Consider the following 14,833-nt stretch of genomic DNA (forward strand, 5'->3'; position numbering starts at 1 on the left):
TGAAATGCCTTATACCTCCCTATATGCCCCATAATATGCCTTTTAACCCCCTAAATGCCAGAGTGGCATATAGGGGTATAAGGCAGTTCTGGAGGCAGAGTGGCACATAGGGGGTCAAAAGGCATATCATGGGGCACAGTGGCATATAGAGGGTTAAAAGGCGTATAATGGGGCACAGTGGCATTTAGAGGGTTAAAAGGCATATCATGGGGAACAGTGGCATATATGGGGTATAAGGCATTTCTGGGGCAGAGTGGCAAGCCTGGGGGCAGATGTGCATAACTGGAAATAAAAACAAAATATTTTTCTCAATCGTAGCTTTTATTAACAAACAATTGTTCACATAGTTTACATGAATTAACATTTACTGGTAAAACTTTTTTCCTTTAGGGTCGTCTTATATTCAGGCTTTTTCTTTCTTTCATAAATTAATATTCAGATTTTGGGGGGTCGTCTTATAATCAGGGTCGTCTTAAATTCGAGCAAATACGGTACATCATTAAGCTTCTTATGGTGATCCTGAAGGAGTACAACTTTCAGTGATACAGCTTGCCAAGACCATACTTGTGTCTAAGCAATGCAGAATGGGTAAAGGGAGTTGCAGGGAGTGTAGGCTAGAAAGAACATTTTTATTTTTTCTCCTAAGTTGCAGCTATGGCAACAAGGATATTTGAAAATAGATGCAGAGTGAGTCTGTGGTGGTTTATGTTGACTCTGGGCAAGTCTCTGTGAGCTCGAACCACAAAAAAGCAACATAAGCTATCACCTTCTCCAGGGCTGGTCCTTCTGACATCCTTCTGGCCAGAGGAAAGGACCTGTCTCTTTGGAAATTAAGTTGGCTTGGCTCCACTAGCCGCAAAATGACTGGCTTGGCTGTGGTATAGCTTGTGCCATTCTTTGGCTGGCTTATCCACCGTTCAGTGAGTCAACAAATTAATTTAACATGCGGTAAACTCTCAAAAGCTTTTAAGATATCAATGGTCCCTTCCTTAAATGTGGAGCCTTTGACCACCTAGGGAGCTTGTTTTTTGAGTCCTCTAATGATGTGTCTTGTCTTGTGTCCTGATTTCCAAACTAGGCATAAAGACCAGAACTACAGTGTTATGTGGGCTAAAGATGGCACATATGGTTAGCACATTAGTGGTACACAGCCTGGGGAAATGGGGGAATGGGATGGTCAGGGTAGGTAAGGGGGGCCGAGGAGAATGGGGCTAGTCTTCAGCCTCTAGACTGTCCTTGAGAGAGTAGTCTCTCAGCATGCTGTGGATAAGCCTGCGGCAGCCACGGACTGTGACCCGCTCCCCTCTCAACACCAGGCGGTTCCTGGCAAACCATAGAGCGTCCTTTACACAGCACATGAGACGCCAAGTATCGTCAACGGCGCTCTCCATGTGTGTTCCTGGAAAAAGTCCGTAAAGTACAGAATGGTAAGACAGGTACTTTCTCTCGATAGAGTCCTTGAGATCCAGCTCCAGGGCTCTGAACAAAGGCCTGTGCAAATGGGCACTCCCAGAACAAGTGAAGGTAAGTCTCCTCCTCCACAATGCACTGTGGGCAGTGTTTATATCTGCAGAGCCCCCTGGCATGCATAAATGTCCTTAGGGGGAGGCCTCCCTGGATGGCCATCCATGCAATGTCTTTATGCCTGTTGGTTAGCCCAAACAGTCTTGGCTGTGGTGTCAGGGAGCCCTGGGATGTTCTCGATAGTGTCTTTGGCTCTGATAAGCTTGTGGATCACAGGGGGTAGCCACAGGTCTGGTTTAACTCCCTCCAGTTGGTGCTCCCTTACAAATTTGCCCACGTCCGAGTAGAACCAGGGCATAGTCCAATTGTAAGGGACGGAGCTGTCGCACTTTTCCCACTTGAGCTGCCTCCACAGGGGCAGTAGGAAGAAGCGAGACATGGAGTTTCCAGCACAGCCTTTCACTACGTCTCTGAGAGTCCTGCGTACGCAGTTGCACACAAAGAAGGCCCTCAGCGTGGTAGGGATGTCAGGTATATTATTTCCTACTTTGAAGTAGATAAATGGAACAGCTTCCCAGCAGGGAGTGATAGGGGCTAAAATACATACCTAGGAACAATCCAAGTTTTGCCTGCAGACTCCGGGTGAAGCGCAGCATCTGACTCCACGGCCCCCCTTCCCCTTCAACAATGGCGTGTGTGGAAGAGGAACCACCCAGTGATGTTATATTGTTTTATTTTTATTTAAAGTGAGCTTAGCTGAGGATCTCCCAAACAGGCCCATTATGCCCACTGCATGCTACCTGGGACAGTTCCTGAAAATCAGGACTATCCTATGATAGTCAGGACTATTGGAAAGTATGCAAACACAATTAAATGTGTGAATTTTATATACAGCAATCAGCACTTGTCCAGGACCAATGTGAATCATGGAGAAGAAATGTGAGAACAACAGGTGATAAAACTAGTGGTCCACAGGCTTAGATGTAATACAAGGAGGTTTCACTGAGCCTGTGGTAAAAAAGTGGAACAGCCTCCCAGAATAAGTGGTAGAGTATAATTAATAGAAAGAGGGAATATAAACATGGGCGGGATAGGCATATGGTTAAAAAAAAGAAAACGATGTCAAAGAGCAATTTTTGTTGTTACACTATTTGTTACGTTATTTTACGTAGACCACCGAAGTAACTCCGTTACTAAAAGCATTTACCGTATATACAAGGCGTTGTAGACGCAGCGGCCATATTTGTTAAGGGCATTTTAACCGATCGTGTCAACCTATTCTTTTTTTGTGTTCTGTAGAAATACAATAATTAGTGCAACTACAATTTAATCAGTATGTGGAAGTGAGGCAAAAAAGAACAACAACAAAAAAAACGAGCGAATTTAGTCAACTACTTGTTCGACACAGGGAGGTACCCGTAGTAATCACTTCCGGTTTTCTGGGTGACCTTTGCCCTCGCCGCGCTAGCTCCTTCCTTTCCTGTAGCGGCTCCACGAGAAGACGTATCAGTAAGTGCGGGCCTCCGCTGAGAATCTATTTCAATCCTAAATAACGACTAATTCTTGATACTCATTACCTACCAGTCTGTGTTAAGGAGTTCCTCCTCTCCCGGGACCGGGTGTTATTTCGTTCCGGAGGATTATACCAGAGGAGGGTTTTGGGTTTTAATTTCTGTTGAGGGGGTCCCATAGTTTAGGGCCTGGTATATAGCGATGCTTGTAGTAGTGCAAGGCAACAAGCATGCGAGTTATGTCCCTGCTCTGTGCGGTGCATTGAGTAGCATAGTGGTTTTGTTTGTGGTCCTATAACTGCCTTTTTAAATGTGAAGTTTGGGGGGATTTTGTGGCCTTATTACAATGTTTTGGGCAGTACAGTAGCCCTTCCTGATGCATTCTGCTTCTAGTGAAAGGCTGTCTGTATTATTTACAGCGCCTTAGTGTGTTAGGTCTTCTTACAAGTTGAAGAATATTACTGTGTTTGATACTGTAGCGTTTAGGTCAGTTCACGTTGTAAATGTACATAGTTGCGAAGGCATAATCTTTATCCCTTGTAATTCACTTGGATATAGTAAAGTATACTTTACTGGTGAGGGAAACTGAGGTACAGGGGACCATGCTTCTGATCTAGAGCTCCTGTTATTGGTTGAGAAGTGCTTTGGCCCCATACATTTTATTATATTTATATCTGTCAAACACAATTCAAGGGAACCCTCTGACCTTGCTTTTTTTCCTCATGACTTCATGTTTGAGAATATTTTAACACTTCTCTCTCTCTCTCTGCAGAAATGGCTCCACGTAAGGGTAAGGAAAAGAAGGAAGAGCAGGTCATCAGTTTGGGGCCGCAAGTGGCTGAAGGAGAAAACGTGTTTGGCGTTTGTCACATTTTCGCATCTTTTAATGACACCTTCGTTCACGTGACTGATCTGTCCGGCAAGTGAGTAGCCCGCACTGTTAATGTTGGTAAACACGCTGCATATGTCTTGCTACTGAAGATCTTTTGTTTATTTGACATGGATGTCATATTGTTACTAGTAAGAAAAGCAAATCAAAGCTGAGGAAGCTTTATTTTTAGTTCCTTTTTACCTGATATATTACTCGCATGTTGTGCATAGAATATAGGTCAGATGGGAAAAACAAGGCAGACATACTTAAGTTCACTTATAGGGGTGAGGTGTGCATGTCATGAAACCACCCTTTTTGGTGGGCTGCAGACAGGTGTGACAAAGTGTTTGCTGAAAAAGGAACATTGGAAGTTTAAAAAAATTTAATATATTGGAGTTATCTTTTGGTCAGTTAAAAGAGATTTCAGTTAGTATATACTAAGTATATTTTATTCATAAAAATATTTGGTATAGAGCCTTTATAATGCTGCACACTATATATTAATGAACTTGTTACCTTATGGTAATATGTTCTATGTAATGACCATCCTATGCCTCTAATTGCATTGCTAAAAACTTTTGATTTATCGTTTCTAGAGAAACAATCTGCCGTGTGACCGGTGGTATGAAAGTAAAGGCCGACAGAGACGAGTCCTCTCCCTATGCTGCCATGTTGGCTGCTCAAGATGTTGCCCAAAGGTGCAAGGAGCTGGGTATCACAGCACTTCACATCAAGCTGCGTGCCACAGGTGGAAACAGGTAAGAGGATGGTTCTCAAGTGTTCATGTTATGACTATATTGGTCATCTTGCAGCAAGTCTACATCACTAAAGTTTAAGCATGATTGTGGGTCTTTTGACTGTTCCTCATAAATAAGTTGAAGTCGCTTGGCTAGTGGATTTCTTTAGGCCCCTACTCTGTCATGGTGACCTGTCGAGCAGGCTGTCATGGCAGCTGCATGGGAAGATCACCGCTGGGCTGTTAAAGTTGGACTCCGATACCAAAGTAAGCATTTTGTGCCAGATGTCTGAGCATTCTAATGGAAGAGTAAATAGGCAGGTTTTCCAAGTAGAACTCGGCTCATTTTACTGAACAGCATGGGTTCAGTACAGGTGACGTTTTTGCTCATCACTTGGCCAATGTAACATAGAATAGATGTTTCAGATGCTCCCAATGTTGCCTCTGTAAATTAAGTGTCAAACACTGTCTGCTTGAATTAGGTGTGATTTACTTTGTCTCCAAATGACAAGTGCAAGAAAACTAAGATGAGCAAAACATGGATCTAGTTTAAAGATTGTGGGTTTTGTGACACTGGACAGTTTTGTGCTTTTGGACAGTTTCTAGGACTGCTGACTGGCTTGGTCTGTGCCTGTAGATTAACATTTTAATGATTGTTGGTATATGAACCGGTGATATAAATAAATGTGTTAAAACCCTTCATTAATCATGCATGTACTGTCATCCATCAAGTTCTTTTGTTTATTTTTACAAACATGCATTGAAATAAGTTGTTGGCTGTAAATGTTTGATACATTTTAATCATTAAATCTTTAGGACCAAGACCCCCGGACCAGGTGCCCAGTCTGCCCTCAGAGCCCTGGCTCGTTCTGGCATGAAAATCGGCCGTATTGGTGAGTATCCAAAGTCTGTATTGTATAGCACAGCAAATGAAGTTCAGTCTAGCTAAATTAATGTCATGGGGATTCAATCTTATTGGCTGTCATTTTAGAGCAGCATCACCCCCTTGCTGATTTAACTATACATTAAACCGGGCCAGCTAAGCCCATTCTGGGGTTGGACTTTCATGTTGTATAGTGAATACGCCTCTCTAGCATCTGTACCATATCTTCTGGAAGGCAGAACTTTCCGGTCCTGATCTCATTCAAGATGCAATGTGCCTAAATAAGTGAAACTTGGGATATTTTTAAGTCAGCAATGGTAATGCATGTGAGAGCTGATTCAGGCATATGCTGGCTATGTATTCAATATGTTTTCTAAATTTATTTTTTTGCAGAGGATGTGACTCCCATCCCTTCAGACAGCACCCGCAGAAAGGGTGGTCGCCGTGGTCGTCGTCTGTAGATTTCCAGCCTTCTCTATCTGTTAATAAACTATCAGACCAAGATCCATTCTGTGTGACTCTGTTCTCTTTAAATAGGGGAGGTCCTGTCTTTTGCTTAAGTATAAAAAGTGGTGGCTCATTTTGAAATTGCTTTGCCTAGTGCTAAATTTGGCGATCAAATTGTTTGTGGTCAGCAGTCATATGCTTTGGTAAAAACATTCCCATTTATCTGTAGCCTCTGCATACAGGAGACATTTCAAACCGTTGTCTTAACCCCTGCATTGTTGTAATAAAGTGTGCAGTTAAGCCCTTTATGCGCGAGTCACAAAGTTTTCTAGTCCTAATGGAGTGTAATCTATGTTGTACATGAAATGGGGACCTACCAGCCACGTCTTGTAACTTGTAATTGCAGTGTCTCAGAATGGTACTAATCTAAATTGGTAAACAAAATAGAAAGTCTGCATTTATGAATGTTCCCTTTTTAAAGTTTTCTTAACTTCCCATTAGAGGTTTAGCTCTAACTTAACCACACATTTATATCATGGGGGGCTTTTATAGGAAATGTTATCTAGTACTGTTTATGGAGTCTGAGATTCGGGTATATACACAGTACTTAGATTGTGTGTGTTGTGTGCAGAGGGGAAACTATATGCTAGGGAGTTCTTGTATGTGGGTTTCTGCTCCATGTGACGTTGCTAGACATAGAATGGTGTGCAAAGAATGCAGTTACAGTGGCCATGTACCCGAGCATAAACTGCATCAGAAGCGGCAGAGCCAAGAGAACGTTTGCTTATCGGAAACAAATGCTTTTGTGGGACAATTAATGAATGGTGTTCAAATAAAGTAAAGGCTTGGAGGGGGGTTGCACAAGACTTAGACTGACATAATGAATTCAAACTACATCTGTGGCAAGTATTTACTGATTTAATGGTCAAGCTCTTCTTGCTTCAGAAGCTCACTAAGGTTGGGCTTTACCGAGTAATGAAGTCTGTGAACTAGGGTGCAACTATCCTTCCTTTTAGTGACTAAATCCCTTTGAGTAAACCATTTTAGCATTTGCCTCATTTCAAAGTATCCTGAGATTCTCTGCTTGTGGTGTGTGATGAAACTAAAAACATACAGAGAAGCAGAAATTACCCTTAAGATTCTTGGGAAAACTGTTTAATCGTTGGAAATCCCCATCACGTCTGTACGTCCTCCTTATTCCATGGCCTCTTATCAACCAAGCAAAAAGTACCGAGAAGTCTGAGATCTGTGTATTCTCTATAGTCCTCAAAACCCGAAGACAGCATTTCACTTCTAAGTCTTCAGGCTATTATGTTGTGAAAGTCTGAGGATTTTTTAATGTATTAAACTGGATCTTCAGCAAAAGTAACTTAAAATATGGTAGGTTTGTTATTCCTTACTGCTCAGCTTTTTGGTGTTTTGAGGCTCATAGGGGTGTTAATGCTCATGAAACAAAATGCAAAGAAGCCACAGTTTTGTTAGGGTAAGGTAATTCGGCTGGCTTTGCTTCTAGGAATGGTACTTGGAGGTATTGGGAATCCTGTATTTAGCTAGCCTTGGGATCAAAAGATGGATCTTTCATAGGTGGTCAATGCTGTGTGTGTGTGTAAAAGATGAAGTTGAATTTTACTTCAGCAGAGTAATGTTTGAATGCATATATATATATATATATATATATATATATATGCATTCAAACAACACCTCTTCTGTGTATTTGCACAGGTTCTCTTCAGATCCACCCCAGACGTTTGCCAAGCTGGTGCTGACTGGTGGAAAGCATATCACAGGGCAGAAAATTTTCTGCCAACCACAGCTCTTGCATGGCAAATGGTTGGGGAGACAGGTGCATATTAGGGGGGTTCTGCAGAATCCTCCATTCATTTGAAAGAGTTGACACCATGACCATTTAAAGGGACCCCTCTCGTGCACTAATATGCATTGAAAGCTTAGAAAAAAAGGTGCTTTCGAGTTAATTCTCAGTTAAGGATTAGGAGACAAGTGGAGTTTCAATGGTACCTTTATTTGCTAACTGAGTAAATATAGAGTGCAAGCTTTCAAGACCTCTCGGGTCCTTTCATCAGGCATGTTATACAACAATGTGAAAAACCTATCTTTAAGTATCAGATCACTCTTGGCCAATAGGAGTGATCTGGTCAACATGACAACCACTGGATGACCGTGCTCTATAACAAAAGAAAATTACCTGATCACTTGTCAGTAAAACTTTGTCACCAATTGTTGATTGGCCTCATTGATCAATGTCGGTGGCCTAAACTTGTCACTTCCAAATGATCTGATAGCGATACTTTTGTACAATATGTTTAACCTAATGCTATGTGGTCAATGATTAATGACCTTTTTAATCACTAAGTGGTCAGACTCACAATAACCAGTAACCTAATCTGATCAATGTCCCTATCATTAACACTACAGTACTGAACCTAACCCTTGCATCTTAACAGGACCCGGGCGATACCCCTTATGCTCTGTTAACCTAACCCCTAGGTATTTTCACTAAGTTGTTATATGAAAAATGCCCCCAAACCCAGCAAAGGGGAGGCGCAGAAATGCCATTTTAAAACTGCCCCCCAAAACAATCAAATTGTGCTAAAACCCAGGGAAGTAACTTCATCAAAAAATGTTGCCATGTGTGCTAGACAAAATAAATCCTGATATGTCCAAGAAATGTAAAAAGGTACCAGAAAATCTCCTGTGTTGGCCCGCATAGAGGTAAGGGAGTGACTGAGGTCCTTGAGCTTTGTCCTTTCAGGGAATATATAGTATATGGAGTTATTCTGTTTGTGTAGTTTTACCCCAAAAAGCATGGGGGGGTGTCATGCCATGGCATGAGTAATTTGGGCTTGGCACCAAATGACTTAAGGTATTTGATTGGGGCTCCATTAACATTTGTTTACACCAGGGACCAGAATCCAATATAAAACTTGACTACCCCTTTCTAGGTATTGTCACCTTTGACAGGAAGGGATTCCTGTGGAAGAGTGAAGGGCCAGATATCCCGCTTACATCTCCCTGGGGTGTGGAGACAGGGTATCAAGGGACATAGGGTAAAATTAGTGAACGCATAATGTCCAAAATATGATGGGTGCATAACTTTTGGGCCCCATCGTACATTGCATCCTCATGCCTTATGCGATGTGCTGGTTTCAGGAAGACCAAACACGCCGTGCAGGCATGACCATAACAAGTGTTATGCGAACGTGTCCCGGTGCCAACTGATACAGGTGTGGAGTTTGGTATGAAAATGATCACTAGGACCAGAGAATTATGATGATCCTGGTGTCCTAATTATGCCAAGCTCAATGGGCTTCATATCACAGATTTTGTGATCCCAGACCAATGTTGAGCAGATGTGACCCCACTTTCAGAAGGTCATAGTGCTGAACCCCCTACTCCCATCACCTTAAGTAACAGGAAAAGGGTGGTCTGGGGGGGGGGGATAAAAAAAAAGGTGGGTATTTAGTAATGGGGGAGAGCCTGTTTTACCATCAGAGATAACACCAAGACTCCAAGAAATGGTAAGATACTTTTGTTTTATCCCTTTCATTTTACCATCTATGTAAGTCTCTTTTTATATGCATTTTTGTGTGACAGCGCTGTGACTTATTCTATAGTCAGATTAAGTATTTGTATTCGGTATTTTGTTCTCCAATCGAATTCAGCCTAGATAAATATATATATATATATATATATATATATATATATATATATATATATATATATATATATATATATATAACGTTACTAAGTCTTATTGTTTTCTGGGTAACCTAAGACGCCTGGTTTTAAAGTTCTTAGTGGTGGCAGCGCGTTTTACACTGGGAGTTTTGGGGTGACTGGTTGGAGTTGGTGGTTGTTGCTTGGTGCCCTGAGGGGAAAGTGATCAAACGCACCGGAAGTCTGGTTTGTGTTTAACCCTTGTTACACCCATACTCCCATGTCACGGCTCGGCCCCGTTTGCTACTCATGAGGGGTGTCTTGTGACTATTTAATATTCAGATACCACACATGCGGCGGTATGTGCTTAGGAAAATAGGGAGGCTTTTTTTTGTTCTTTTTCTTGTTACAGATAGTCCACCCTGCAGTATCCATCCCAAAACGTGCCTGACGTGAGAATAAATAAAAGGAAAAAACTCTTGTTTCCCTACATGTGTGTTAGTGTCCAGGTGTGTGGAAATGTGGATATGTTAGAGTCTGTGTGCACATGTTAATGTTGAGTACCTGGTTGTTGGTGTCAATGTTTGTGTACATGGATGTTAATAGGTTTGTGCAAGGTCGCAAACTGGGGCTTGAGCCGCCTTGATAAAGGCCCTGATAGGTTGATTATACTGCTTGTCTTTTTTTTATTGTAAGCCAACCATTTTATGGGTTATGATAATAGGGCTTAGAGTACATAGAAGCTTGGAATGTAATACCCTGGGGTGTCTAGTTTTCAGAAATATATGGTTTGATGGGGTAAATTGCATTGGGCAGCTTCAGATGTCCCCAGATGCACATGGGGCAGAATGACCAGATTTGGAAAAAATGGTTTTGAAATAGCAAAACACTACAATAACTTGTAGAAAAAAAGCAAAAAAAAAAACATTGGGTATTTCTAAACTCAGAACAAATAGTAAAATCTATTTTGGCAGGTTTTTTCATTAGTTTTTGCAGATGAGTAAAATATTTTTCATATAAAAGTGGGAAAAGGTCCATTTAAAAAAAATAAAATATATATATTTTTATAGTAAATTATATGATATGATAAAAATAATGGTATTTAAAGAAAGTCCTGCTTGTCCTGAAAAAAAACAATATAATATGTGTGGGTGCACAAATGGAGAGAGACGGAAATAACAGCTAAACAGCAACACTGGAAAAAATGTTTGTAAAGCCTTTGCCCCAAAGTGTACTACAAGAAAGAAAGGGGGTTAAAGTCATGCCCGTCCAGGCACGTCAGTGGTCATTAATTGACTTTTTGTGTCATGGACCATCAATTGCCATCAAGGGGTTAATGTTTTACTGATTTATTTCATTTTTTGAGATTGTGATAATTTGTATATTTCACCACAGATTTTTTTTTATTACTCAGACTTTTTTTTTTAAGTTTTCAAACATTTTAAATCAAGGCATCATTATTTGCAAAATGCTTAGCTGTACAGTGTGTTCATTACTTTTTTGGGCCTTTATAACAGAATCACTGTATTCCCTTTATAAGCACATAGCTAAGCTAATACATTTTTAACCAAGGGAATCTATGAATGATTGTTTTTAATGAAAAAATGATGGTTTCCTCTGCTTATCCAGTTGGTTTTAAAATGTCCACGGTGAAACATGTCTGTGCCTGTTCCTGCCACCAACTGGCAGGTGCTGGCAATCTATCTGACAGGCCAATATGCCCATAACCAGACTCCCCAAGCTGTCTAGTTATATGGGGGTTAAATGAAATTTGGAACCTCTACTGTGTCTCAAATGAAACATGGTCTCAGTGAAGTAATCCAAATTCCAGGTGTGAGCACATGCTCCAATTTTCACAATATCTAGGAAACATGACTTACCCATGCATGAGGGGTATTGCTGTACTTTGGGTGTTTCCGAATACAAACCATAAGTTGTTTCAGTAATTTCACATACCCAGGAAAAGAAATGTGCCGAAATACTGTTTGTATAGAATAAGTTTGTTAAAAATGAAAAGAAAAACAAAGTTTTACTGCAATGTTTAGGACAGACTGGCACTAATATGGTAAAATACTTTGGGATGTCAACTTTCAAAAAATATATATTTTTGTTTGGCAGTTTGTCTTTTTCTGGCCACTATTGGGGCCAAACTCCCAGCATACCACATTTAAAAAAAAAAATGTTTTGGTGCTTCCAAAAACATGACAAATACCTAAATACATTTTGTGCTGGTGATGTATAGTTCTTATAAAACTATAAAACTAAAATGTGTGTTCCCCTATTTTCCCCACATTTTTAGATATTTTTAATACTAAATGATGGTTTACATATATATATATATATATATATATATATATATATATATATTTCAAAAAGAAAGCCCTACTTGCCTTGAAAAAAATATAATTTGTGAGGATGCACTAAATGAGTTAGTGGGCAATCACAGTTGAATAGACATATTAAAAACCAATTTGTTGTGTAACTAGCTCTCCATGAGTTAATTCACCTTTTGTCACTTTATCATGTATATGTGTTAATGCTAATCAATACAAAGCTTCACGACCATACCTGAACTTGTTTCTGGGTCTCTAGGTAAGATGATCACCTCATTAGCTTCAATCGTGTCGCTGAAATGCCTCGATAGCGACACCAAAAACCCACCCCAGGGTAAACTGTGAGATTTTGCCTCTCTCAAGATGGTGGCGCCCTAAAAAAAAAAAAGATCTCTCCAGACAATCCTGAGAATAAATTGAGAATAGATACTGCATCAGACCATTCAAGTCAATGGAGCCGAGCTTTATATTTGGTTTCCATGGGCCCTGTATAGACGTACAGATACGTCCACAAAATGTGTGGCAGGATTACGTTTAGGATGTACCTGTATGTCATGTGTATCTCACATGGGTGGGGCATCTCTGCGGAGCTTCACCAGAGATCAGTCCGTCTATTGATGGCCTTGACTCCCCCTGCCAGCATCCTTGACTTCCTGCCGACAGATAGTGTGTATCAGTGCAAGCGCTGGTACACTTACATAAGCAATACTCGATCGGATGATTGGACATTCCTTTCTGGTAGGTGTCTGTGCTGACATCCACCAGAAGGTCTCTGGAGGCCAGGAGAGACTCAGCAGGGTCTCTCATATTACAATTACCAATGCAAGACTATAGAGCCCTGCTTTCTGATCAGTGAATGAGAGATCAGAGGACAGAAAGTGGGAAACCAGCACAAAAGGCCCTTACGACCCATTGTTTCTTAGCAGTAAAAAAAACGAATTGCTAAATATTGGAAACAAGATTTAGATTTTTCCTACCAGTTATTAATAACACAGATAAAATATCAAATAATTATGGGAGAAAAGGTCAGTTGGATCATTGGTTCTAGCGAAAACTAAAATTGTGTGGAAGGAAATATACGTAGTTTGTAACAAATTTATCTCAGTAACCCTGAACAACCACTCATGATGTAACTCCTGCCATCTCAATAAATCCCATATGCCCTTCCTGCCTTTTGCAAAGAGTTAATGTACTTGTTAGATACATTATACAAGAGCTGCCATCGTATTACTTTTTTTTCTTTCTTTTTGTCTTTTGTATGACAATGTTTGTTGAGGGGAAAAAAAAAAAAAAGAAAGTGAGAAACAACATCTGTCCCTCTTTAAAGAAAAATGAAAAACTACAATGAGATGAGTTTGATAGCAGTGGTATACATAAGATGTATGAGAGATCTCTATTCATATTGCACTGATAACAACAGGAAAAACAATAAAATAGTATCCCCAAACCCCTTATGCCAGAACTAGTTACTCCATAGAGTACTACGGAAGGCGTAGATGCGGTTCTCTAGAACATAAAAAAAAAATGTATGTGGGTATGTCTGTAGTCAGAGAATGCTGATGAACATAAATTGGTTAATCATTCATCAGTGGCACCTACTGTGTAACAGAAATTCTAAGCACAATAACAACATGTTTTCTATTTTTATTTGTTCTCTGACACTTTCTTTACTGTGATACAAATGTAATAATGTAAACTATGATGTAAATTATTATGATTACAACATTTGCGATACTTTACATTTACAACTTCAAAGTGTGAAGAGTTGGAAAAATTAATGTTTTGTAAGTACTTTATATACTAAAAGAAAAGTCAAATAATAACTATAAGTCCTAATTGATAGGTGCTAATTCATTCTGTAGGTGAGAGGATTTAGCCTTGGAACACGAGTGTAATGGCTGCTGATAAAAGGCCTCTTCCTGCTAGAATTGTCTTTTACAACAATAAATGTCTACATTCTGATCCATTTTGTTATTTTAATTGACAAAATTTGTTTTTTTGTGTGTCAAAAACAAGTGACAGTCATGACCCGACAGGCCTTCACCTCTCTCACAGGACACGCCACAGAATCCCACCGCATTCAGCAAAGAACGAAGCTCAGGACTCGGTGGAGGCATAGAATTAAAGATCCAAACTCCCAACAATTATAAATTGCTTCATTGATTGTGCATCAACATTTCATCAAATGGTAAGTGACCCCCAAACCTTTGAACAGTAGTGTATAGGTATACCCAACCAAAACTCACCATATCCACTAAAACGAAAGTGCTCTTCATGATAACCTCTATGGACTGGTCACTGTACATTGGTGGATTTGTATTGCACCACCACACAAAAGATGCTAGATATGGTGTTCAGCGTGGAGGAGCACCTAGTGTAGTGCAGGATTGTGTGAATTGTTTTGTGGACACCAACAAGTACTTACAAAAATATTTTGTTATCGTGTGCGACAAGAGCATGTCTTGTTTCAAATGAATTAATTTTGTAATTAGTATGAACTACAGCCAAGAAGTGACCCTCGTGGCGTCAAGGATGTCTAACCTCAAGAAGAGACCGTTGTTGGCAAAACTTTAGTGGCTGTTTATAGACCACACTCTGAAATCTGAATGCATCTTGAAGTAAACATCTGATGTACATCACATTTGTAAAGCTCTTCAATCTTTTTTTTAGTATTACAAATACTAAACCTAATTCCCCATGTAACCGTTGGTTACAAAGTTTGTTCTTGACCAGATGGATTCATGTCTCTTGGAAGTTCCTGTGCTTGATTGCTAATTTGGAATGTTTCCCTCAGAGTGGAGAATGATTCCCTTCCTTACAAAGTTAAGGCACACAGTATGCCTCATCGCACATGCAGCTAGGTTTTATGCTCATACTTCATACCTCAGCATAGGTGTAAAAAGCCTTAAACAA

The 14,833-nt window shown here is 40.2% G+C and overlaps 1 protein-coding gene across 1 annotated transcript; it reads left to right on the plus strand.

Moving 5' to 3' along the window:
- The first annotated feature begins 2,956 nt into the window (after window positions 1–2,956).
- LOC149297831 (small ribosomal subunit protein uS11) lies at window positions 2,957–5,934 on the plus strand. The gene is made up of 5 exons (XM_089488027.1): window positions 2,957–2,973; window positions 3,748–3,898; window positions 4,443–4,604; window positions 5,399–5,475; window positions 5,859–5,934. The coding sequence occupies exons 2-5, from the start codon at window positions 3,750–3,752 to the stop codon at window positions 5,924–5,926; spliced, it is 456 nt and encodes a 151-aa protein (XP_089344153.1). The 5' UTR covers window positions 2,957–2,973; window positions 3,748–3,749; the 3' UTR covers window positions 5,927–5,934.
- The last annotated feature ends 8,899 nt before the right edge of the window (window positions 5,935–14,833 follow it).

This window comes from Sceloporus occidentalis, unplaced genomic scaffold (assembly GCF_023333645.1).
Source record: "Sceloporus occidentalis isolate IW3139 unplaced genomic scaffold, rSceOcc1.0.p SCAF_36, whole genome shotgun sequence".
Taxonomy (NCBI): domain Eukaryota; kingdom Metazoa; phylum Chordata; class Lepidosauria; order Squamata; family Phrynosomatidae; genus Sceloporus; species Sceloporus occidentalis.

Excerpts from the sequence above, each read along its gene's own strand:
- LOC149297831 (XM_089488027.1), top strand. The coding sequence starts at position 3,750 with ATGGCTCCACGTAAGGGTAAGGAAAAGAAGGAAGAGCAGGTCATCAGT. Across the intron at positions 4,605-5,398 it reads CGTGCCACAGGTGGAAACAG|GACCAAGACCCCCGGACCAG; the intron begins GTAAGAGGATGG and ends TTAAATCTTTAG. Across the intron at positions 5,476-5,858 it reads CATGAAAATCGGCCGTATTG|AGGATGTGACTCCCATCCCT; the intron begins GTGAGTATCCAA and ends ATTTTTTTGCAG.